Below are 24,210 nucleotides of genomic sequence, written 5' to 3'. Positions count from 1 at the left end.
TGTCTCTAACTTCACATGGAATTGCCTTTTCGCTCTCATGATGGCCTTCCGTAGGTCGTACCTGGACTTCTTGTAGGGTTCTGGATCGCAGGTCATGAACACCACAGGTCTAGCCCTCAGCAGACTGCAAATCTCCTGGTTCATCCAGGGCTTCTGGTTTGGGAAAATTCAGTATGTTCTCAACAGCACACACTCAGTTGTGCCATTGAGATACTCACCCACGCAGGTCTTGATGAAGTCGGTGATGGCCGTGGCATATTCATTCAGATCCGAAGATGAATCCCTGAATATGGTGCAGTCCACTGCTTCAAAGCAGTCCTGTAAACGCTCCTCTGCCTCCCTTGACCATACCTTTGCGGTCCTCACCAATGGTGCTGTGGTCTTCAGTCTCTGCCTATACGTCAGGAGTAGAAGTACAGCCAGGTGATCGGACTTGCCAAAGTGCAGGGGCGATATGGCACAGTAAGTGTTCTTGATAGAGGTGTAACAGTGATCGGGTGTATTGGCTCCTCTGGTTCGACAGGTAATATGTTGGTGGTAGTTTGTCAGAGACTTCTTCAAGCTGGCCTGGTTGAAATCCCCCGTGATGAATTCTACCTTGTTATTCCTCTTTTGCAGTATTTATTTATTTTTGTAACTTAAAGTAATTTTTATATCTTGCACTGTACTGCTGCTGCAAAACAACAAATTTCACGACATATGTCAGCGATAATAAACCTGATTCTGATTCTGATTCTGATAAGCTGTGAAATTCTGCAATTGAAAAACACACCTAGACTTAAGCATACCAAAGTAATCAGATGATAACAATTATTCCTACTTTCTATTTATTTATTGTATTTATTGAGATGTCTGATCTGCTGATACAAATTAAATAAAAAAGTGCTGATTTTTATTCTTGCAGTAAAAAAGTGGACTATAAAATGTAAACAAGGAAGGGAACTTGGATGGTTTGCAATCTTTCCCTAACAGAATCAAATAAATCTAAATGGAGAAGTCTTCTGATACAAAACCTGCAATTGTATTTCAGAACTGTAAACTTCCAAGTGATAAAGTGCATTAATAATTATCAAATTTTACTAGAATGGTTGAACATTCTGCTAACACATCAATTTTCAGCAGATACACCTACAGTTGATGGTGCTAAAGGTTCAGTATAAAAGCACATTGTTAACAATAGCACCTTCCACTTTATTCAGACCCCCTTCTGCCACTCTGCTCCTAGTGTGAGACAGTGTGAGCTTGTGTCTCCAAACCATAATGCCAAGTCTCCGTTTGCCATCATTCACTTTGCCAAATCCTGGCTTGGAAGATAGAATTCCTTCTTATGATGAGCTCGAGAAGAGAGAAATAGAAGAGGTGGATGATCGACCCAAATGGGACAACAAAGCTCAGTACTTGTTAACATGTGTTGGTTTTTGCGTGGGATTAGGAAATGTGTGGCGTTTCCCCTATCTCTGTCAAAGCCATGGAGGAGGTATGTAATAAAACAGTTCAATATTAGTCAGCAAGTGATATAAAGAAGCAAAACATATTTCTATGATTTACTACTTTTTCTACAATTCTTATTGTAAAAGTGTATTATTAGATGGAACTTATAGTATGATATTTATCTTAAAGAATGGGTACAAGGATAAGTGAATGCAAAACAGAGTAGTTCTAAGAAGTGTGAAGAACAATAACTTGTCTGAATAAACATGATTCTTCATTGGAATTTATTAATAATAGCATAAACATCTGGTAGCTTGCGGATTTCAATAATGATAGGACATATTTCAATGGAAATTCAATTAGATAGAAGGAAAATATCCATTTGGATTGCAATTGTAGAAATAACTTTAAGGAGCTCCATATAATTTGATCATTTTCAAATGCAATCATTTTCACTTATTTTCCTTCAGTGTTTAAATATTGCCACCAGTAGCCTGGTTTTGGCAAAGTGCAATTTGATTACAAGTAGAGAATGAATCTAAGCTAGCACCCTTGTATCCTGCTATATGGTTCTTAGTAAAAGATAATTGACTTTCAAAATAAGAAATACTGTAGCAAACCAACGTTTTTTTTTAATTGTCTGAAATGAAACTTAGAAGATTGTGTATTTCTATTTAAGGAATTGACAATTATCAGGCTAATGTTCTAACCATGTAATTCTCCAATCCTGATTAAAATTTTAACTAATTCAGATAATGTTCAGTTTCAATATGAACACTCTGGCTTTTTTACCAGGTGGAGATTAGAACGTTTCAAATTTTGATTTCTAAAAATGGAATAGAATTTAATCTTTTTTTGTTTGCACTTTATGTATAAAATAGTTTTCATGTTGAACTCTGTGAAATTTAGTTTCATTATGTTACAATGAATTTCAGAAATGAAGTTCAATGTGTGTGCATTTGGCTGGATCACGCTGATTTTTACACTGCAGTTTTACAGGGAATAGCCAGATAGCTACAGTGCCTGTGTCAGCACAGCAGGTGAGCCCCACTCCCCCTCTGGGCTCCCAACTGAGTTTAACAATAGTCCCATAACTTATTGAGTGAGGGCTAAATATACTTATTTGTCCCTTCTCGTCCTTCAGCTTTTTGCCAGCCATAGCTTGCACATCCAGTGTGGACCCATTTGAAGGGGGTCACTGAACTTCAAAAAACATAATGTTTTTCATATTTTTAAATAAAAATTTATGTTTCTTTAACTATGAGGTAAAGTTATTTTAATTAAGTTTATTTGCTTTTTTTTTTGTTTTTGAAATTACTTAGATGTATTTCAACTGGGCAGCGAGTGGTACTGTATGTTGTGCTGCTGCTTCATGAATGCGGTGAGCTAGGTTTGATTCTGACCTCCTGTACTGACCAGGTGGAGTCTACATGTTCTCCCTGTGACTGTGGGAATTTCCCCTGATGCTCCAGTTTCCTCTCACATCCCAGTAATCGGTTGAATGGTTTCCTTGTATGTCATTTGCAAATATGATAAGTCTAAAATAAGATAACTGTATCTAAATGCCTCTGATCATTTAGAAAGAGTGTAAAGAACCTGTAATAACGTGAGCTGTCAGAAGATCATCAGAATAGTTTACAGCCACCTGACATTTGATGTCCCAAAGTGCAATACGTCACACTTGTCTGGATTAAACTCCATATGCCATTTCTCTACCCATATTTCCAACTGATTTATATCCTGCTGTATCCTTTAATAACCTTCCTCACTATCCACAACTCCACCAACTTTTGTGTTGTCTGCCAAATTACTGAACAGCGCACCTGCATTTTTGTCCAAATCATTTGTATATATCACAAACATCAGAGTACTGATCCCTGTGGAACAGCACTGGGCACAGACCTCCAGTCACAGAAACATCCCTCCCCCACTACCCCCTGTCTTCTTTGACCAAGCGAATTTTGAATCCGATTTATCAAGTCACCGTGGATCCCATGTGCCTTAATCTTTTGGATTAGCCTATCACAAAGGACCTGGTCAAATGCTTCACTAAAGCCACATAGACAACGTCCACTGCTCTACCCTCATCAATCATCTTTGTCACCTCCTCAAAAAACTCAACAGTTTCATAAGGCATAACCTCTCCTGCACAAAGCCATGCTGACTGTCCCTAATAAATCCATGCTTTTCCAAATGTGAGTAAATTCTATCCCTAAAAATCTTCTCCAATAATTTCCTTGGATGGAAGGCTCACTGACATATAATTTGCTAGGTTATCCCTATTGTCCTTCTTAAACAAAGTAACAGTATTGGCAATTCTCCAGTTGTCTGGGACCTCATCTGTGACTAAAGAGGATGTGAAGAAAACATAAATTAAGGATTAGAGGGTTGCGGATGTTGTTCCCTTATTCAAGAAAGGGAGTAGAGATAGCCCAGGAAATTATAGACCGGTGGGTCTTACTTCAGTGGTTGGTAAGCTGATGGAGAAGATCCTGAGAGACAGGATTTATGAACATTTGGAAAGGTATAATATGATTAGGAACAGTCAGCATGGCTTTGTCAAGGGCAGGTCTTGCCTTATGAGACTGATTGAATTTTTTGAGGAAGTGACTAAACACATTGATGAAGGAAGAGCAGTAGATGTAGTGTATGTGGATTTCAGCAAAGCATTTGATTAGGTACCCCATGCAAGGCTTATTGAGAAAGTAAGGAGGCATGGGATCCAAGGGGACATTTTGTGCTGTAGGTTTTCTAAGATCTATGCCAAGGCCCCAGCAATCTCCTCGCTTGTCTCCCTCAATAACGGGAGAGATCCCATCAGGCCCTGGGGCTTAGCAACATTAATGTTCTTCAAGACACCCAACACCTCATTTTTGATATCAATGTGCACTGGAATATCAACATACCCCTCTCTAATCTCATTATTCTCCATGTCCTTAAGTTGACAAGTGGAATTCCTAATCAAGTCTAGTCTTCTTCCATCCAATGTACATATACTTACATTTGTCAGCAGGGAACACTAGAAACAGAATCGCAGAAAGGTAAGTTGGCCATTCAGCCCTGTGAGCTTCCTCTGCTATTCAATGTGATCATGGCAGACCCTTTACCTCAATACCATATTCCCAATCTCTCTCCACACCTCTTGATTCCTTTCACGTCGAGAAAACTATCTACTTAAATCTATTCAATGACCTGGCCCCATACCCTCCTTTGTGACCCCTGGTTCTATACACCGCAGCCAGGGGAAACATTCTCACTGTATCAAGTTTGTCAATCCCTGGTAGAATTTCAATGAGAAGAACATTAGATTAGTTGACCCTATCTCTCTTCATATGACTATCCCACCGTCCCAGGAATCAGTCTGGTGAACCCCTAGTATGTAGGTGAGTGGTAGAATCAGAGCAGAAATGACAAGAGTGTGAGGAGAATAAAAAAAAATGGGATTAATGTAGGAGTAGTGTAAGTGGTTGCTCACAGAAAGAGAGTTCATGCTAAATTTCTGGTCAAGTTACAGTGGTCAAGGGGAGTAGCTGCTGGATATATCTCATTTTGAGGGTCGAGGATGGGAGCATTAAATTCAACAATATCTTTGCTGGCTCGAGAGGGTGCATGGTGTATTTTTCATTTCTATGTTTTCCTGTGTTTAAAGCACTAATTCTGAAAATTTACATATTATTTGGTGCAATATAGCACATAATTTGTACTGACTATTCGACACACAATGAGAACCTTTGAAACTGTAAATAACCTTTATAAATTGGCATCTGTCATCTAACACAAACATTGAGATATTGTAGAATAAGGCAGTACAGAAGATTAAAAACTGCAACTGTGCAACATAAATGGAACAACAAATTCTCCTTTGCATCAGTAATGCTGAATGATGATAAAGTAGTGTCTGTAGCAAAACTCAATATATCTGAAATGGGATATAGCACACTGCCACTGTTGTGTGATGTCTTTAGCCCTAATGACCTGAGGACAAAGCTCTCACCCTTATTGGTAGAGAGAAGCTGGAATTCCTCTATTTAGAGAAAGTTTGTGGAGATGCTCAGAATCTAGGCTACTAATATAGTAATATTCATAATCATAGAATCATAGAATATAATCATAGAATCAAAACCATCATACGCAGGAGGGTGTTCTGCCCATCAAACTTGTACAGGCTCCAACTAACACAGTCCTATCAATTTCTTTCCCTATAGCTTTGTAAATTATTCTGCTTCAACAGATAACTCAGAACAAGTCAGTTACCAACACTGTCAGTAATCAGATGGATAGGAAGGTAGGGAATAGAAAATAACTTGAAAATGAGAGAAATGTATTCCCAAATCAAACAGGGAAATATAAAGAACTCAGAACAAAATTTTGTCTTTGAATGAAAAGCACATTGCAATTTAATGCATCTTCAGGTAAGAGATATTTATACTGACCAATTTATGGGTGATCTCTCTGGGATAAATAAAGATTCTCGTAGAATCTAGCTATTGCTTTCTTCCTTGTTTTAAACTGTTGCAAATAATGACATTGTACTGAATGCATTTTCAGTGCAGGGCTTATATGTTACTTCTGAGGTAAAAAGAAATAGACATGCTGCTATGAATTGTAACTAAATTCATCTCCATAAAGAATTACTAACAAAATGTCAATGGATATATTATAAAGAGCCTGTCAAATCAGGAGGTGCTGAACATTAAGAAAAATCCATGCAGCATTTTAGACATGGCAGATGCATGCACGCGCATGTGTGTATGTGTATGTGTCTGTCAGTCTGTCTGCGTGCAAGCTCGTGTGTGGGTGTGTTGGGGAGCAGGGTTCTTTCTTAATACCTGTTTTTATAGAAATAGATGTATGTTAACTTGGGATTAGTTGCTCATGTTCAAAATACATAACCATTAAGCCAAAAAATATTACTTAAGATCCTGCAAACAGGATCTGATGGTTCTATAGATTAAACATATTAGTTCTTCTATTTGTATTTCCAGCCGTTTTTCTGGTTGGCTTAAAAGCAAAATTACCTTAAAGAGAGCTCATTTTGTGAATAACTAATTGACATCACATCCTTTCAAGATTTCCCCTTCTCCTCCTGAAATGCCACACTCAGATTAGGTTTTAAAAGCATAACAGATTTTTTTGGAGAGCTATTTGCCTTATTGAGTTTTTCTCAGTAAATTATTAACTCACCTGATCATAAAACTGTTCCAAGCAACATTATATCATGTATTAGTGTGTTGTAAACAGCTCCCATCTGTCTCAATATTGTCACAACTGCAATTTCAAATGATTTCAAGAGAGTTACATTTTAGGCAATGTGCAGCAAACACGTCCTACACACATTGATAATCTTAGGAGCTAATATTTCTCACAAAGAGTAACAAAACAAGTTGGGATTAGGAGGAGAGAGCCATCTTATCCACCTCCAGGATTCCACTATTCTGTCCATTTTTTTTGTGAGAAAAATATTGTACATGTAAAATATCATTTGCCTAAAACAAATCAATGCTGGCTGCCCTTAGCTATCCATACATTTCTAAGTTCTTGCTAATTTATTCTGTTTTCATTTATTAATTCATGGGATATGGCCACCACTGACAAAACCAGAATTTATTGTCCATCCTTAGCCATCCTTGGGAAAATCATTCAGAGTATGAAGGTTGAACTAGGAACATATAATGATTTTTTTTCCTTTTGTTTCAGCTTTTCAAAGGGAATACTGCTTTGTTGTTATATAAAATTTAAGACCATAGACCATAAGATATAGGAGCAGAATTAGGCCATTCGATCCATCAAGTCTGCTCCGCCATTCAATCAATCACAGCTGATCATTTTCTCTCAACCCCATTCTCCTTCCTTCTCCCCATAACCCTTAACCCCCTTGCCAGTCAAGAACCTGTCAATTTCTGCCTTAAATACGCCCATTAACTTGGCCTCCATGACCCTTCATGGCAATGAATTCAGCAGAATCACCATTCTCTGGCTGAAGAAATTTCTCATCTTAATTCTAAAGGAATGTCCCTTTATTCTGAGGCTGTGCCCTTGTATCCTAGACTGTCCTACTAATGGAAATATCCTCTCTACATCCATCCTATCCAGGCCTTTCAGTGGTCCTATTAATATACATTTATTTCATTTTTTTTAAGAAAAGATATTACTCAGTAACATAAATTTTCTAGTGAATCCAGTCGCTTTCAAGGGAGCACAGGAACCGAGCATTGACTAAGATCATGGCTCATTTTTGTTTTAAACTCAGCACAACATTCCTCTACTTACCCCATTCTAGCGTAGCAGATAGCGCGACGCTATTACAGCGCCAGTGATCGGGGTTCGATTCCTGTCGCTGTCTGTAAGGAGTTTGCGCGTTCTCCCATGTCTGCGTGGGTTTCCTCCGGGTGCTCCGGTTTCCTCCCACATTCTAAAGATGTACAGGTAGGTTAATTTGGGGGTTTAAAATGGGCGGCGCAGACTCGTTGGGCCGGAAGGGCCTGTTACCACGCTGTAAAAAATTTTTTAAAAAATAATTAATTTAAAAAAAATTCAAGGCAGTTTTTAACCAGGCTGTGAGATAGGTTTTTAAAACACCTTCTGTGTTGTTGCTGGGCTGTAAGAAAGAATAAAGACAAAGGCTGTTTAATCTTGCACATGCTGTTGGTGCAGCCTGGGACATTAACCAAGATATTTCTATCTGTTTCTTATCTAAGCGAATTGCATTGAGTAGCTTACACAACTTGATAAACCTATGATGGCTTGTTCCTGTCAACTCAAACTCTGGCATTTTATTGGATTTTTGACTCTGGCATTTTATTGGGTTTTTGTTAAAGTCTGTTATGACTTAAGAGAGCAGTAGAACAAGGTCAAGGCAAGGACTGATATTAAGAAAACTAATTCACTGTTCAGCCACCAACTTTAGGATTATTAAAGAAGTGCAAACGCTCAAAACTGGAAACTAAGACTAGAAAATGGTGGAACTGCAAAGCAACTAAAAAGAGGAAAAAGCAATATTCAGCAGCATTTTGGTATATCTTTCTCAGAGACAGTCTGTTACATTGAGGCTGAGAGGGAATCCTTGAGTATGAGCCAGGATTTTTGATTCTAATAGCTGTGCAGCAGTCTCTGGTCAAAGAGTGCACACTTGAGTGCTTTTAGGAAGGATAGTAACAAATGCCCAGAAATTAGATTCCAGGCAATTCTGGTGTGCTAAGTGGGTGCTGCATACCATGCTAATAGGGAATCAGAATTCACAGAAAGAGATGTGAAATTGAGAGATTCTTGCTGTAAGAAATAGTTATTGTAGTTTACTCTCTTTAAGAGATGTTAAAGACACTGCTGCTTGTTGGGCTCTAGGCAGCAAAGGCATTCACACACCAACCTATGGGAAATGGATGTTAAAGAGACCTCTCCAACAGCAGTCTAAAGGGGTATGGAAAATGGAACGAGAGAGGGCAGATCGGGGAGACGGAGGGATGGGAATAAGAAACAGGTACAAACAGCAATTCATCCCTCCGAGCTTTGGAGCAATTCAACCAAGTCCAGGGTTAAGTCTCACAGTCAGTCCAGGGATGACCTGCTGCTGTGATCAGGCTGGGGGGCTGTGATCAAACAGGATGAGCTGGGGATGTGACCAGGATGGGAGTGGGAGGGGGATGTGACCGGGATGAGGGTGGGATGGGGCTGTGACCGGGATGGGGGTGGGACGGGGATGTGACCTGGATTGGGAGTGGGATGGGGCTGTGACTGGGATGGGGGTGGGATGGGGGTGGGCTGGGGATGTGACGGCGATGGGGATGGGATGAGATATGGTCCGAATGGGAATGGAATGAGGCAGTGACCAGGATGGGGCTGTGACCGGGATGGGGATGGGATGGGGACGTGACTGGGATGGGGATGGGATGGGATGTGGTCAGGATGGGGATGGGCTGGGGCTGTGACCAAGATTGGGCTGGGGCTGTGAACAGGATGGGGATGAGCTAGAGCCATGACAGAGATCCTTTATACAATAAAACCCACAGAAGGACAGTAGGTGATTTATAATTACAACAGGGACATCACAAAGGATTCGCCCCTCATTTCATTGTAAGCAACTTATTAAGTTGTAGGTTATGAATTTTTCATCCAAGTTCTGTCGAGCGGCACTGATTGATGACGCCATCGTATGTGGGAATTACAATGGGGAAACGAAACCTGCATTAGGGTGAAATATGGGAGAAAGTACCCCAATCCAATTTATCAGAGGGCGCACCTTCTGCTGGTGTAAAGACATAAAAACAGGTAAAATTTGCTTCTTTATGAGCAATTTACACAGGCACAAAGGGGTCCAATTTCATGGAAGAAGTAGCTTTGTTACTTGGCTAGTAATCTAGAGGTCTGCATTAATGAACAAGAGACATGAGTTCAACTCTCATCACGGATAGCCAAGGAACTTAAATTCGGATAACTCATGACATAAGTCTGGAATTGAAGAACTAACGATACTGTCCACAGCAGTATTGGATTTTTGTGAAACTCACCTGGTTCACTGATGTCATTTAGGAAAATAACGTGCCATGCTTGTCCAGCCTTTCCTATTTATGACTCCAGTTCTTTGAACAGCCCTCTGAAAAGGGCCCAGTAATTCTCTCAGTTTTAAAGTAGTTTAGGACAGGCAGTGAAGCCCACATCCTATGAAAGAATATACTATCCAAAGAATACGTCAGTAGAAGAAACCATATTCAGCAAAGTGAGCAATTGGAAACCTTGAAAGCCCCTTTATACTTCATGTGGCAGAATCTAACTTACATGTGAATGATTTCAGCTAGTTCTCTTTTTCTGTACTAAATGGTAGTCTGTTCTGCAAATGAGAGGTTCTTTGGTCCAAAGCAGATACTCTAATACTTTAGAAAATATTTTGAGGTGTCACTTTCTTTAATTCCAGTGATATCCTCTCACTGTTTTAGTCTCCATTAAGAGGTATAATTTCCCCACATGAACACAAAGTTCCCTTAAGTCTTACAAAACAATGTCCATGAAAAAGCCAGAAGTCTTCCATTAAGATATGCAGAAGTGAAGTCTGTATAAATACTGTTCACTTTCCTGGTGTCCACTTTAAATTACTAAGCTCTTTCTTTAAGACAAATATTTCATTTAACTGAGAATTGCAGAGCAAAAAAATGGCTTTCTGGTGCACTTTGGAGTGCTGGTGACCTTTGAAACTCTGCAAGGAATGAATACATTATCCATTCAAATGGACATGCTTTGGATATTTTAGAAATACTCATTGTCCATTAATGTAAACAAAAGGATTTAATGAGCTACTGTGATGGTGCTTGATGCCAGATTTTAGCGTTCTCATGAACAAAATGTATGTAACTGATTAATTTAATGAATTATTGAGTCAATTCTGCAAATTTCATCCTGAGAGATCCGTAGATCTGAGGTACATCTAACTGGATTTTGTTGTGAACACTTCTCTGTGACCTTCAATGGGTTTTGATAATATTGGCTCACCTAAATACCACGGCACACTACTGTGCATCTGGACCCCTGGGTAACAGGACAAATAACACTGTATATACTTAACAAAATCAGATTGAAGAATTATTAATGGGACAAGCAGAGTCTGAATGCAGATGTTTAAGCTAGAATAATGAATTCAATGTCAAATGAGGTACAGAAAGTGAAAAATAAGGAGAGGGGAAAATTTGGTTTAAGAAAGAAAGGTGAAAAAGAGAGAAAGAAAAATAAAGAAAAAAATCAAAAAGTCTTCAGCAATAATTGAAAATGTGTTTCTTTTCAGCAAGGTAAATTGGAATTAAAATGGAACATATAGTCCTGTGATGCTCTTTCTCTCTGTATTTCAGCCTTTACCAATCTCCTCTGGACCAGTTTTCCCCACACAATCAGAACATCACTTTTAGTCAGGTAGTAGCTTCTTTCAATATGCAACTGGCAGATTTGTGAACATCACAGGATAATGGTTAACACTTTAAGCCAGCACTGTGCAGAGAACATGTTGTATCCTCTGCCCTGGATCAGCTGCTGGTTCTTGGATATGTTTTTTGCTGGTTTATTGTATTACAATTTATAGGTTCCACAAAATCAGCCTTCCACAAAAAGTACCTTCCCTCTAGACACCAGACTTTTCCCATCAGTGCCAGTTCAGCCAATATTACAATTTCCTGGGGCAGACAGAGTGCCTCAGACCACTAATTTTCCATCTCCACCTCACTCCCATTATGTTAAAGAGGATATGCCCTCAAGATGGGCTTGGCAGTGATTATGAAGTGACTAGAAATCCGTCTCCCAGCTGACCGATCAAAGTCCACACCAGCTTTGGACCAGATGAAGGGTCTTGACCCAAAACATCGACTGTCCATTTCCCTCCATAGATGCTACCTGACCTGCTGAGTTCCGCCAGCATCTTGTGTGCTAGTAGAGACAGGTGTTTTCATTTGTCACAGGTGTGGGCTATGAACATACTCAGCAAACATGGGAATGGACTGTGCTTTTGAAAGGTTCATAGCACAGGACTGCAAGTAGATACAGGAGCTACTCACACTTCAGAGTGCACTGGCCCTGTCTGAGAGGCCATTCTTCAGATTGACTTGGCTGGACCCAATGACCTTCAGCTAGCAGTCACTGCCAGCTGGGGATACAGGCTGAGGCTCAAGTGAGATAGCTGGAGAAAAGGTAGTTTAATGGTTACTGTGCAACTCCCTGGGACAGTGCGCTAAAACACAGTGTAGCATGAGAGTGCAGTGCATAAAGGCAACTCTCTTCATGAGGGCAGGTGTTGTGACCATGGTACAAATGGTGATGCATCAATACACTTCCAGATGGAATTTGACAGCAGTACATCTGATGAGGAATATGAAAGTTGGGCAAAAAAAGATCCAAGTAGTTAAACACACAACATTCCTCGGAGGAGATATGACAGTGGTTTGGTTCAAGCATACAGATGTTGAACACTGAAAAAAATCTAAAGAAATTTGTGCTACGTGGATCTAATGGCTGTGGTGAATTAGACCAGGGTGAAGTGCCCCAGAGGAAACAACGTTGTGAGTCCAGGATCAGCGGAAGACGTTCCATCATGAGTCAACTGTAGCTTACGCTAAAGACTTAAGTGAATGAGGTCATGGTTGAATTGACAGTTGTATATTGATATAAATAGCAAAACAATGTGCTTTCTCTTGCATACAAATGGTTGATGATTTGTACGAGTTTATTTCTTTCTCAATGGGAGAAGTAAATGCATATAAGTATATCTTTAAGACCTGAATGTTCCATGTAATATAACTTAGATAAATTTTTATACCAGGCACTCCTGTTCACTTAAGAATTATCACTTTCAATGAAGGATATTCAGTTTATAGTTCAGCTCTATTTGCTTTAGCACAAAGAAACCCACAGATACTACTCAAACAGCACAGCAGAATTAATTTATTGTGGCATCCATGTCACTGTAAACATGCATGGGTTTCAAATTGGTACTCATAGCCTATGCATCCTAGAATTATCCATTGCCATTACTGCTTCATTATGTCTGCTTTGGATGTAGTTCATGGAATCACAAGATCACAAGATCACAAGACAAGGGAGCAGAAGCAGGCCATTCGGCCCATCGAGTCTGCTCCAAGGAAAGGGAAATAGAAATGAGAAATGGGGAATGGGGGAAGAAGGGAAAAAAAAACTATTCTAATCCCAATTTCCGGCCTTATCCCCATATCCCTTGATATCCTGACTATTTAGATATCTATCTATCTCCTCCTTGAACGCCCCCACTGATCTGGCCTCCACTGCTGTACGTGGCAAGGAGTTCCACAAATTCACCACCCTCTGGCTAAAGAAATTTTTCCTCATCTCTGTTTTGAAACTGTACCCTCTAATTCTAAGATTGTGCCCTCTGGTCCTGGACTCACCCACCAAGGGAAACAGCCTAGCCACATTTACTCTGTCCTTTCCTACCAATATTTTAAATGTCGCTATGAGGTCCCCTCTCATTCTTCTGTACTCCAGCGAGTACAGTCCAAGAGCCGACAAACGCTCCTCATACTTAAGCCCTTTCATTCCTGGAATCATCCTCGTAAATCTCCTCTGAACCCTCTCCAACGTCAACACATCCCTCCTAAGATGTGGGGCCCAAAACAGCGCACAATATTCCAAATGAGGCCTCACTAGTGCCCCGTAGAGCCTCATCAACACTTCCTTACTTTTATACACTATACCTCTTGAAATGAATGCCAACATAGCATTCGCTTTCTTTACCACCGATCCGACCTGGTGGTTAACCTTTAAGGTATCCTGCACAAGTACCCCCAAGTCCCTTTGTACTTACGTGCTTTGGATTTTCTCTCCTCCTAGATAATAATCTGCCCGCTTATTTCTGCTTCCAAAGTGTACAACTGCACATTTCCCTACATTGAATCTCATCTGCCATTTCCTTGCCCATTCTCCTAAACTGTCTAGGTCCCTCTGCAACCTTCCTATCTCTTCAATACTCCCTACTCCTCCCCCTATCTTGGTGTCATCCGCAAACTTAGCCACAAAACCATTTATTCCATCATCCAAATCGTTAATGTACAAGGTAAAAAGGAGCGGTCCCAACACCGACCCCTGCGGCACACCACTAGTAACCGGTAACCAGCCAGAACGAGATCCTTTTATTTCCACTCTTTGCTTCCTGTCAACCAGCCAATGCTCCACCCATTCTGTTATCCTACCCATAATTCCATGACCTCTCATCTTATTAATCAGTCTCTTGTGAGGCACCTTATCAAAGGCCTTTTGAAAGTCTAAATACACAACATCTACCGCCTCTCCCTTATCCACCTTGCCTGTGATTTCTTCAAAAAACTCCAATAGGTTGGTCAGGCAGGATCTTCCCTTCACAAAACCATGTTGGCTAGGACCTATCCTGCCCTGCGCCTCTAGGTATTCCGTAACCCCGTCTTTGAGGATAGATTCCAATAACTTTCCCACCACTGACGTCAGACTAATAGGTCTGTAATTTCCTTTATGCTGCCTCCCTCCTTTCTTATACAATGGAACTACATTTGCGACCCTCCAGTCCTCCAGAACCACGCCTGAATCTATCAATTTCTGGAAAATAATCGCCAATGCCTCCGCTATCTCTAAAGCCACCTCCTTCAGAACCCAGGGATGCACCTCATCCGGTCCGGGAGACTTATCAGTCTTTAGTCCATTTAGTTTTCCTAGCACCTTCTCCCTAGTAATCTTAACTGAACTCAATTCCATTTCGTGAGACTCCTAACTAACCGGCACATTGCTGATGTCCTCCACGGTGAAGACCGATGCAAAATATTCATTCAATTCCTCTGCCATCTCTCTATCGTTCATTATAATAGCTCCTGCACCGTTATCAATTGGTCCTATATCAACCCGTGTCTCTCTTTTACACCTTATGTATTTAAAAAAACTCTTAGTATCATTTCAAATGTTATCCGCCAGCTTCCTTTCATAATTCATCTTTTCTTTCCTAATGACCTTCTTAGTTTCTCTCTGCAGGTTTTTAAAAGCTTCCCAGTCCTCCGTTTTGCCACTAATTTTTGCTTCTTTGTACGCCGCCCCTTTTGCTTTTATTTTAGCCTTCACCTCTCTCGTTATCCACATTTGTGCCTTTTTTCCATTAAAAACCTTCTTTTTTCTTGGAATATATCTATCCTGTAATTTCCTTATTTCCTGTAGAAATTCCTTCCATTTCTTCTCTGCCGTCCCTCCAGCCAGTTTACTCTTCCAATCAATTAGGGCCAACTCCTCTCTCATACCATTGTAATTTCCTTTGTTCCACTGAAATATCGATACACCAGTTACCAATTTCTCCTTCTCAAACTTGAAACTGAACTCAATCATATTGTGATCACTGGTTCCCAGTGGTTCCTTTACCTTTAGTTCCCTAATCACCTCCGGTTCATTACACAGCACCCAATCCAAAACAGCTGATCCCCTGGTGGGCTCTTCAACAAGTTGCTCTAGAAAAACGTCCCTTAGACATTCCACAAACTCCCTCTCCTGAGTACTACCGCCATTCTGGATTTCCCAGTCCACCTTCATGTTAAAATCCCCCATAATTATCTTCATATTGTCACTCTGGCATGCTTTTTCTGTCTCAAACTGCAACTTATCGTCCACTTGCTGACTGCTATTAGGGAGCCTATATATGACCGCTACCATTGTCCTTTTACCCTTGCTATTCCTTAGCTCCACCCACAAAGATTCCACCTCCTCTGACCCAATATCCTTCCTTTCTATCGATTTTATATCACTACTAACCATCATGGCCACACCTCCCCCTCTGCCTACCCGCCATGCAGCACATTACCACATTTTGGGTGGTCATTAGCAAGACCGACCTGCCATCTCACCAGTTTGTAAAACCTTCCCCCTGCCATTTGGTTCACCAGCACCATGCAATGTCTCCCACTTGATATTTCATGTTAATTTGCTGATTGACACAGCCACCAAAACTGCATTGCCAAAAGATGGAATAAGCTTTTGGTAATTTAATGCAAAGAGGTTTTGTTCCAAGAGTAAGCATGAAATAAATGAAAAATAAAGAATAATAATACTATAAAGGATAAATTTATGTTAAAAATTATTGACCAAAGGAGAACTGATATGAGCAGCAGATCTATTGGGCATGCACCACCTGTCCATACTCTGATGTCTGTGCATCTTTCACTTCTTCATCTAGACACTTTAATGTGCAAATTGGAAATGTGTTGGAGGTTCAACACCCATGTATATAAAATCCATCTCTGCAACTGGACACAACACTGAATCTAGTGGTGGTTCCAGATTAAATTGAGTGAGGGTGAGATCTATTTTGTTTCTGGCTCCCCATGTCTGGAGTACAAGCAGTGATCACCAATCTTTAATATAAAGATAAGTTCAGGTTAAGTTCTTTTGTTTATATTTCTTTATTTCACAACAGTTTAAAGCACTTTTAACTCAATTCATTATATTATTAGGTATTTTAAGTAATTTTACATTTTAATTATTGAAATCTAAATATCAGCATTGTGTAAAAATAATGAAAACGTCTTTAACCAGAAATTTGTCAAAGGATATGAAGCTGCTAATGGGAATCAGGTCCTCTAGTTGTGCTGCTTGAGGACAGGTGCCATGCACAGGCTGCTCCAACACATGGAAGGCCCAAGGAGTGGATGCCTTCAGCACAGCCCCTCCCACAGTTTCTGGCTGTGGGATTAGCACAAGGGCCAAGTGTGGTGCTGGGTGAATCGAGAATGGTCCCATTCAATTTTGTTCAGTCTTTTTATCTTGCCAGTCGTTAGTTGCTTGATTGTCTATTTACAAAGTATTCTATTTTTATTTATTTGTGAGGTGTGTGCATCATTGGCAAATTCAAAGAGGTATTTTCTTCAACTGCTGTAATCTGTGAAGGTAATCCCACAGAGTGACAACAAAACAGCAATATATTCCAAGATGTTGTGTAATTTAGAGAGTGCTTGAATGCAGCTGGCACTCTTGCCCTTCCCAATAGTAAGTTTTAAAGACTATGGTCAAAGAAGCCTTGACAAATTGCTGCAGTGAATATGGAAAGTATATACAGTTTTTGAGTGCTAACTGACCTCTGGAAGTAATATCTTCTGTAATTGGAGATGGTCTAGAGACAATTATGCATTATATTTGCACACTAAGTCAAGCAGCCTTTTGTCTTCTCTTCAAGTTTGCAACAAAATGTAAGACAAAGTTTCTACTGATATTGTTGATCAATATGTAAACAGATGAAGAATAAAAATGGAAACTGCAAACCAATCTATATTCCATGGTTGTAAATTTGAGTAACACTTTGGTATTTGAAAAAAGTTGGGCACTGATAGCATGGTGGATTATATGCTGACCTCTCAACTGTGAGATTTTGGACTAAGCTCAGGCTACATTTATATATTCGATGTCTTCTGTGTAGGCAGTGAGGATCCATGTGTAAGCTATTTGGGGAGTCTCCATCCAGTCAATGAAAATGTGGGCCTTCGGTATTAAACAGCACAAAATTTGCCTCCTCTCAACCATTTTCTTGCATAGGAAGATTTATGTGGAACATGGATAAAATATTACATTAATGAACTAATGGGTTTTCTTTTCAGGGTAAAGTCAAAGCAAATTTTTGGAGAATTAAATTCTCTGTCTCTGATGTGGAAGTTCATAACCCTGGATGTCTGAAATGAAAACTTTTCCATTCCCTGCCCCCAAATATTCTTAATGAGCACAGTATTAAGGAGGGTGGATGTAAACATACATGTTCCATTATTGCATCTGTACATTTTTCTTCTTTGCCAGGTGCATTCATGATTCCATTCCTCATTCTCTTGGTGCTCGAGGGTATCCCACTGTTGCATCTGGAGTTTGCCATTGGTCAGCGAATGCGGAAGGGCAGTGTGGGGGCCTGGAGTTCTATCCATCCTTACTTGAAAGGAGTCGGTAAGTTATTAGCATTCCAATTTTCAATGCAGTAATCTGTATAGGTTCTATAGATTTTCTGCAGGATTTGATTGTCATTCTATGGCTTCCTTTTGCACATAATACATGTAAAAGCCAAAAAAAAAGAAACAAGAATGTTCACTAGGAATTAAAAATAAAGAAAGAAGTACTCAGCAGATCAGGCAGCATCTGTAAGGAGAGAAATGGAGTTCACACTTCAGGTTAATGAACTTTCATCAGCTGGGAATAATTAGAAATGAAACAAGTTAAAAGTTGCAGGAAAGGTGAGGGAGGAGCAGATAGAACCAAAGGAAAGATCAGTAATAGGGTGTGGACCAGGAGAGACTGAACGACACAAGTGGTGGTCATGCCAAGGTGAAAGAAGATGGTGAAGGCTGGTGGATAACAAAAACTCTGCCTGAAGGAGATGTAAATTGGAGGCAGACAACATAATCAAAGACCCCTTCCACTCCAGACATTCCCTCTTCTCCTCCCTCCCAATGGGCAGAAGATATAAAAGCCTGAAACCAGGTACCACCAGGCTCAAGGACAGCTTCTATCCCACTGTTATAAGGCTATTGAATGGACCCCTTGTACGATAAGGTGGACTCTTGCCCTCACAATCTATCTCGTCATGTCCTTGCACCTTATTATCTGCCTGCATTGCACTTTCTCTGTAACTGTAACACTATATTCTGCATTCTGTTATTGCTTTTCCCTTATACTATCTCAATGTTCTGATATGATGAAATTATCTGTATGGATGGAATGCAAAACAAAGTTTTTCACTGTACCTCGGTATATGTAACAATAATGAACCAATTTACCATATATGAAATAACGGAAAAAAGAAGATTGTTAGAGTATGAGATACAAGTCCAGAATGGCTGATTATTCAAAATTATTGAATTCAGTGTTGAATTCTGAAGGCTGTAATGTGCCAAGTTTGAAGATGCTGTTCCTTGAACTTGCAATAAACTTTGTTGGAACAATGTAAAAGGCCAAAGGCCAAAATCGTAAGAGAGATTAGAGAAGGAGTGGGATGGAGAATTAAAGTGATAGGCAATTTCAGATGAATACTTATCTGAAAACATTTATCTTATAAGAGTAAGCATTTATATTACAGATGCATATAAGGAGAACCCCCACATTATGATGGGGGGGGGGGTGGGGGTTGCATTGCAACAATACAGATAGTAGACTCTGTATTGCAATTTTCCATAACACAAAGCCACACCAACTGTGCATGCATCAAGAAATGCAGGTTGGAAAAAAAATTATCTTTGATTATTTACTTGTTTTCACTTAAATTTGTAAGTCCGAATTCTTATCCTCCAGTACAGACTTTTTGGTAATGATTTGTGAATTCCATGAGAGTAAATTTCTGTTACTCGAGCAGCCACAACTTGAGGATTGCCTGTATTCCCCAACAGTTACCTGGAATCATCAGAAAATACAGCTTTCGAAAATTGAATTACTAATCACTGAACACAATATCAATCAAACAATCCTGTTCACTTTAACTGCTAATGTTTCACTGTAAATAGTTTCTAAATGTGCCAGCACATAATTCATCAATTATAATAATAATTTGTTAGAGCAATTATACCCTCAATTCTTTGAATTAAATTTTATGTCGATGTAAAAATATATTATTGGCATTTGTTGGCTTTGCAGTATACATATCATTTACATTATATTATATCTTGTTTTCTTAGGTATAGCATCAATGCTGGTTTCATTCTTGGTGGGCTTATATTACAACAGCATAATTGCATTGGTTCTATGGTATATCTTTAACTCATTCCAAGAGCCATTACCTTGGAGCGACTGCCCGCTAACACCCAACGGAACAGGTATAGATGAATTTTACAAAATGACTTATATTCCCAACAGCAAGACATTATCCATATTCAACCACAACAAAACTTGCTTGCAGTTTGATATAAATTGCACCAAGGAAACAATCTGCTTGCTTGATTTTTAGGACAGACAAGAATATTATTGCAGTACTCTGATTTCAGGAATAGTATTGTTCTCTACTACTTTTATTCCTGTGTTGATAGGATATGTGGATGAATGTGCCAAGAGCTCTCCAGTAGATTATTACTGGTACAGAGAAACATTAAACATTTCTACCAGTGTCAATGATTCGGGTACTATCCAGTGGTGGCTACTACTTAGTCTTATCTGTGCTTGGTCTGTGCTGTATGTATGCACAATCAGAGGCATTGAAACAACTGGCAAGGTATTGTACTAATTCATTTTACCTATATTGTACAATTTTCAATGTGGAATTAAACAGTCCTCAGGAGGCAATATAAATTTCCTCACACTCAGAATTATCGTTCGGAATATTTATTAACGGAGTGCTGTATCTGACAATTATATTTAATGACATGTTTTTTCAGGTCAAATGGTATTATCAACCGCATTTAAATGGATTTAAATTATTTAAAAGTAATAAATGTACATAAGAACATTTTGTGCTGTAGATTGATTACAATAACCGCAGCTTAAAAATGTGGTATGAGCAATACATGGTTTCAATGTATAATAGAAATTACATGATATTATAGAGAATGTGTAAATTGACTTGTTTGCTCTGATACAATAGATTTAATCTTCTCCCTTTTCCTGCAGGCTGTATACATTACTTCTACTATGCCTTATCTGATACTTACAATCTTCCTGATACGAGGCCTGACATTGAAAGGATCTGTTGATGGAATAATATTTCTCTTTACACCAGATGTAAATATTTATTGCTTTTTCTCTCATTTTTGTGTGATTTTGTTGTCAGTAATTTCTATTATGATCCTGCTTACCAAAAAGAAAAATGGAGATGGGACAGTAATTTTAACGCTCAAGGATGCATTGTTTGAGGTTGGGATGCAAGATAATGTTTAAAAATTCTCAAAGCTAACCCCAACAAAGATAATGGTTAAGAGGCAGATGTGGCACCAGAATCACATATGAGTCAAAATATCAAGTTTCCTTTCCGGGAAGGATTAGTGAACCAGCTAGGATTTTTGTGACAATCCAATAGCTTCGAGGTCGCCATTTTTTAGCTGGTAACTTTTTTTAATTTCCATGTTAAATTGTATTTGAATTCATATTTTTATACAGTGAATTCAGATTACTATTAGTCCTATAACATGATCTTTACATGACTGTAATGTGGATTTAGATTATTATTAGTCCAGTAATATAACCTTACATTAACTGGATGTGAATTTAGGTTATTATTTGTCCAGCAACATAACCTTTATACCATCACTTCCTGGACTCCCATTTACAGCAAGTGGCATATTGCTGCACACTCTTCAAAATATTTCCATTGGTTGTCTGACCTTGTCTTTGATTTCCTTCCAAAATGTATTGCTTTCCATCTGTGCATCCTACTAAAACTATCTGCATTATTTTCTGTCCTTATTGCTCAAAAGACTCCCACGTTTGTGACATTTATACAGTTCCAGAAAGTGATCCCAATATCAACAAAGCCATATCAAAAATAAGTTTCGTAAGAAATGAAGTTTTGGTATCTATTTTTGCCTAGTCATTTTGCCTATTACAAATCCAAAAGTTACTGTTGTTAAATTCCCCTTTGATGAAAATAATTAGGCAACTCTTTCTTTGATTTCAAGGTGAAAGAGTTGTCGGATCCAACCACCTGGTTGGATGCTGGAGCCCAAGTATTTTATTCCTTCTCCTTAGCTTTTGGAGGACTTATATCCTTCTCCAGTTACAATTCCGTTCAGTAAGTAGCATCTGATGTGAGTTCCTAAGTGATAAGGAAACTGCAATCTATTTGTATTAAAATAATGAATATTGAATGACTGACTGTATAACTCTTTTCCTCAGCAACAACTGTGAGCGAGATGCTGTGCTAATCTCCATCATCAATGGTTTCACATCAGTGTATGCAGCCACAGTAATCTATTCCATAATTGGCTTCCGAGCAACAGAGCAATTTGATACCTGTTTTGATAAGTAAGTTGTCTGGGAATAGCACTGACTTTTTGCACTAAATACTAATTTTGCAATATTACATCACAATTCAAATTATTGAGTAATTCAAATATTTTATATTTAAAAACTTTGAATTGACCGACTGTATTTGAAAAGAAATATGTCATAATTTCAAACATTTATTGTATAATGTTACATGAGGCTGTGCAAATCAGCGTTGATGTTTTTATTGGGTCTTTCTTTTCCACTGTGTATTTTTCATCCTCGGAGGATGATAGTTCATCCTGGTAGGATTTGCAGGGCAAAGGTTGTCACCCATCCCTTTTGCCTTTGGGAAGGTATTGGTGAGCCCTTTTCATGAATCACAGCTGTCTGTCTGGTGAAAGTTTTAATCACTAGTGATTTCCAGGAGTTTGACCCAAGAACTGTGAAGGACCAGCCATCATGTCTAAATCTGGAAGGTGTGAAACCTGGAGAGGAACTTGGAGGGTATGGTGTTCCTATGCACCTGTTGCTCTTGTCCTTCTATTTGGTGAGGGTGCCAATGACGATCTCATCCCAGGAATAAAAATAATCATAACACGGAAGTGGAAAATGCAATCATGTTTTCAATGTATTCTTCAGTAAATTCACAAAGTGGATTTTTGGTCTAAGGAAACACGGAAATTTGCTGCAGTGCATCTTGAGTATAAGACATATTGTAGCCACAGTGCATTTTTGTTTGAAGAAGTGGATGTTTAATGAAGCAAATTAACTGCTGATTAAGCAGGTTTCTTTGTCCTTGCTCTTGAACTTCTTGAATGATGTTACATCTGCACTCAACCATTGCACCCCAGAGCATTCCATTGCACCCCTGAGTTATACCTTGTCGGTGTTGGTGAAGCCTTGGGGAGATGGGTAGTGAACTACTTGGGAGTTGGGTGGTGAACTCCCAACTATTCTCCTGCTACAATGTCAATAGTAATTATCTGGCTTGTCTTACTGAGTTTGTGACCATTGGTAATCTAAGGATGCCTATGTTAGGAGATTCAGTAATAGTAATGCCAGGGAATCTTGTTGGGAGTGGTTAGAACCCTCTCTTGTTGGAAGCAGTCATTGTGTGTCATGACTGTTCCTTCCCAATTACACCCTCCCCTCTTTACTCTCCTCTTTGTCCCTTTCCTCTTCCTTTTTCTCCCTTTCCTTTTGATGCGAAGAGAGAATACTTACAGCACTGATTTGATTCCTAGAGGGCCATGTACAAATGACGAGACAGCTGTAAGCTCAGCAAGCAGTTGCTAACTGTGAAGCTGCAGGTCAAATTCTACTGATTGCAAACAGGAGAGAACCACAGAAACAAGGTCTCAATTTCACAATCATTTATTTGTTGATCCACAACTTGGCATGCAAGCAAAACACAGCACCAATTTCATCAAGTTTGGTGAACTTGAACTTGATTTCTGGGATGCTGTGCATAGCAAAAGAATTGTGTAACATTGCTTACTGACTAAAGTATTCATTTTTGTGCCTTTTTTTCTTATCTTTTTGCAGTAATATCATGAGTTTGACCAATACATTTGATCTAACTGAACTAGAATTGACGCGAGCAAACTATACAGAAGTACTTCAGAACTTAAACAGTAGTTTCCCGCAAAAGATAGCTGAGTTGGATTTGAAAGACTGTGACCTGCAGGCATTGCTGCGCCAGGTACATCTCCTGCCATTCAACCGTGCTTGTTTAAACTGCCTTAGCAGTGAATCAATTAATGTCCTCCATCCCATCCCAGAGTGTGCCCCTGACCGACAGGTGGGCCCGGAGTCACTGTGGGAAGGTTTGCCACTCACACATCAGGTTCTACCATGCCACCATCAGGCACCATTGGCTGCACACCATGATAGGGTCTCCTTTCATCCGTCAGCATGCCAGATGGCCCTGCTATCATTGTCTTCCCAATAGAACCTGTATTAAAAAATATAGCATGCATTTATAGGTTCATATCCACATGCAGTTCTAAGTGTTCATGAACTATTAGCCATCCCTAATTAATTAGAGAGCATTATTGTCATAACAGATTCAGCTCTAAGCTAACAATGTTATTGGGAATTAATGTAATCAACTCAACAGTTTCTCAAATTCCCCATCTTTTAGTTAATTTCTAAATGAAGCAAAGGCAGAACATAAAGCTAAACCTCAGAGGTTCTTTCTGTGTTTATATGGCTCTATTGGTGGTTCTCAATTGACCCACATTAATTCTGTAACCTGCACAGGAAGCAACATTTGTGCACTCACAAAATGTATATCAGACCACTCCATAATGGAGATTCAGCTACTATTATCACTGGTCAATATTTGGCTGTGGAACATTGTGCTGGAGTGTCTAACCCCAACCCTATGTC

General features: G+C 39.3%; 1 protein-coding gene across 1 annotated transcript in view; it reads left to right on the top strand.

The window, feature by feature from the left end:
- Positions 1 to 1,216: 1,216 nt before the first annotated feature.
- Positions 1,217 to 24,210, top strand: part of slc6a19a.1 (solute carrier family 6 member 19a, tandem duplicate 1) — a 33,644-nt gene continuing 10,650 nt past the window's right edge. Inside the window, exons 1-8 of the mRNA XM_052015733.1 lie at positions 1,217 to 1,477; positions 17,722 to 17,862; positions 19,581 to 19,718; positions 19,929 to 20,110; positions 20,506 to 20,616; positions 21,510 to 21,622; positions 21,727 to 21,855; positions 23,365 to 23,521. Coding sequence (XP_051871693.1) covers positions 1,261 to 1,477; positions 17,722 to 17,862; positions 19,581 to 19,718; positions 19,929 to 20,110; positions 20,506 to 20,616; positions 21,510 to 21,622; positions 21,727 to 21,855; positions 23,365 to 23,521 — 1,188 coding nt within the window. The 5' untranslated portion in view covers positions 1,217 to 1,260. The remainder of the gene's footprint in view (positions 1,478 to 17,721; positions 17,863 to 19,580; positions 19,719 to 19,928; positions 20,111 to 20,505; positions 20,617 to 21,509; positions 21,623 to 21,726; positions 21,856 to 23,364; positions 23,522 to 24,210) is intronic.

Source organism: Pristis pectinata, chromosome 5 (assembly GCF_009764475.1).
Source record: "Pristis pectinata isolate sPriPec2 chromosome 5, sPriPec2.1.pri, whole genome shotgun sequence".
In the NCBI taxonomy this organism is placed as follows: Eukaryota; Metazoa; Chordata; class Chondrichthyes; order Rhinopristiformes; family Pristidae; genus Pristis; species Pristis pectinata.
Note: the sequence above shows the minus strand (reverse complement) of the source record. Positions and strands in the feature narration are given on the sequence as shown.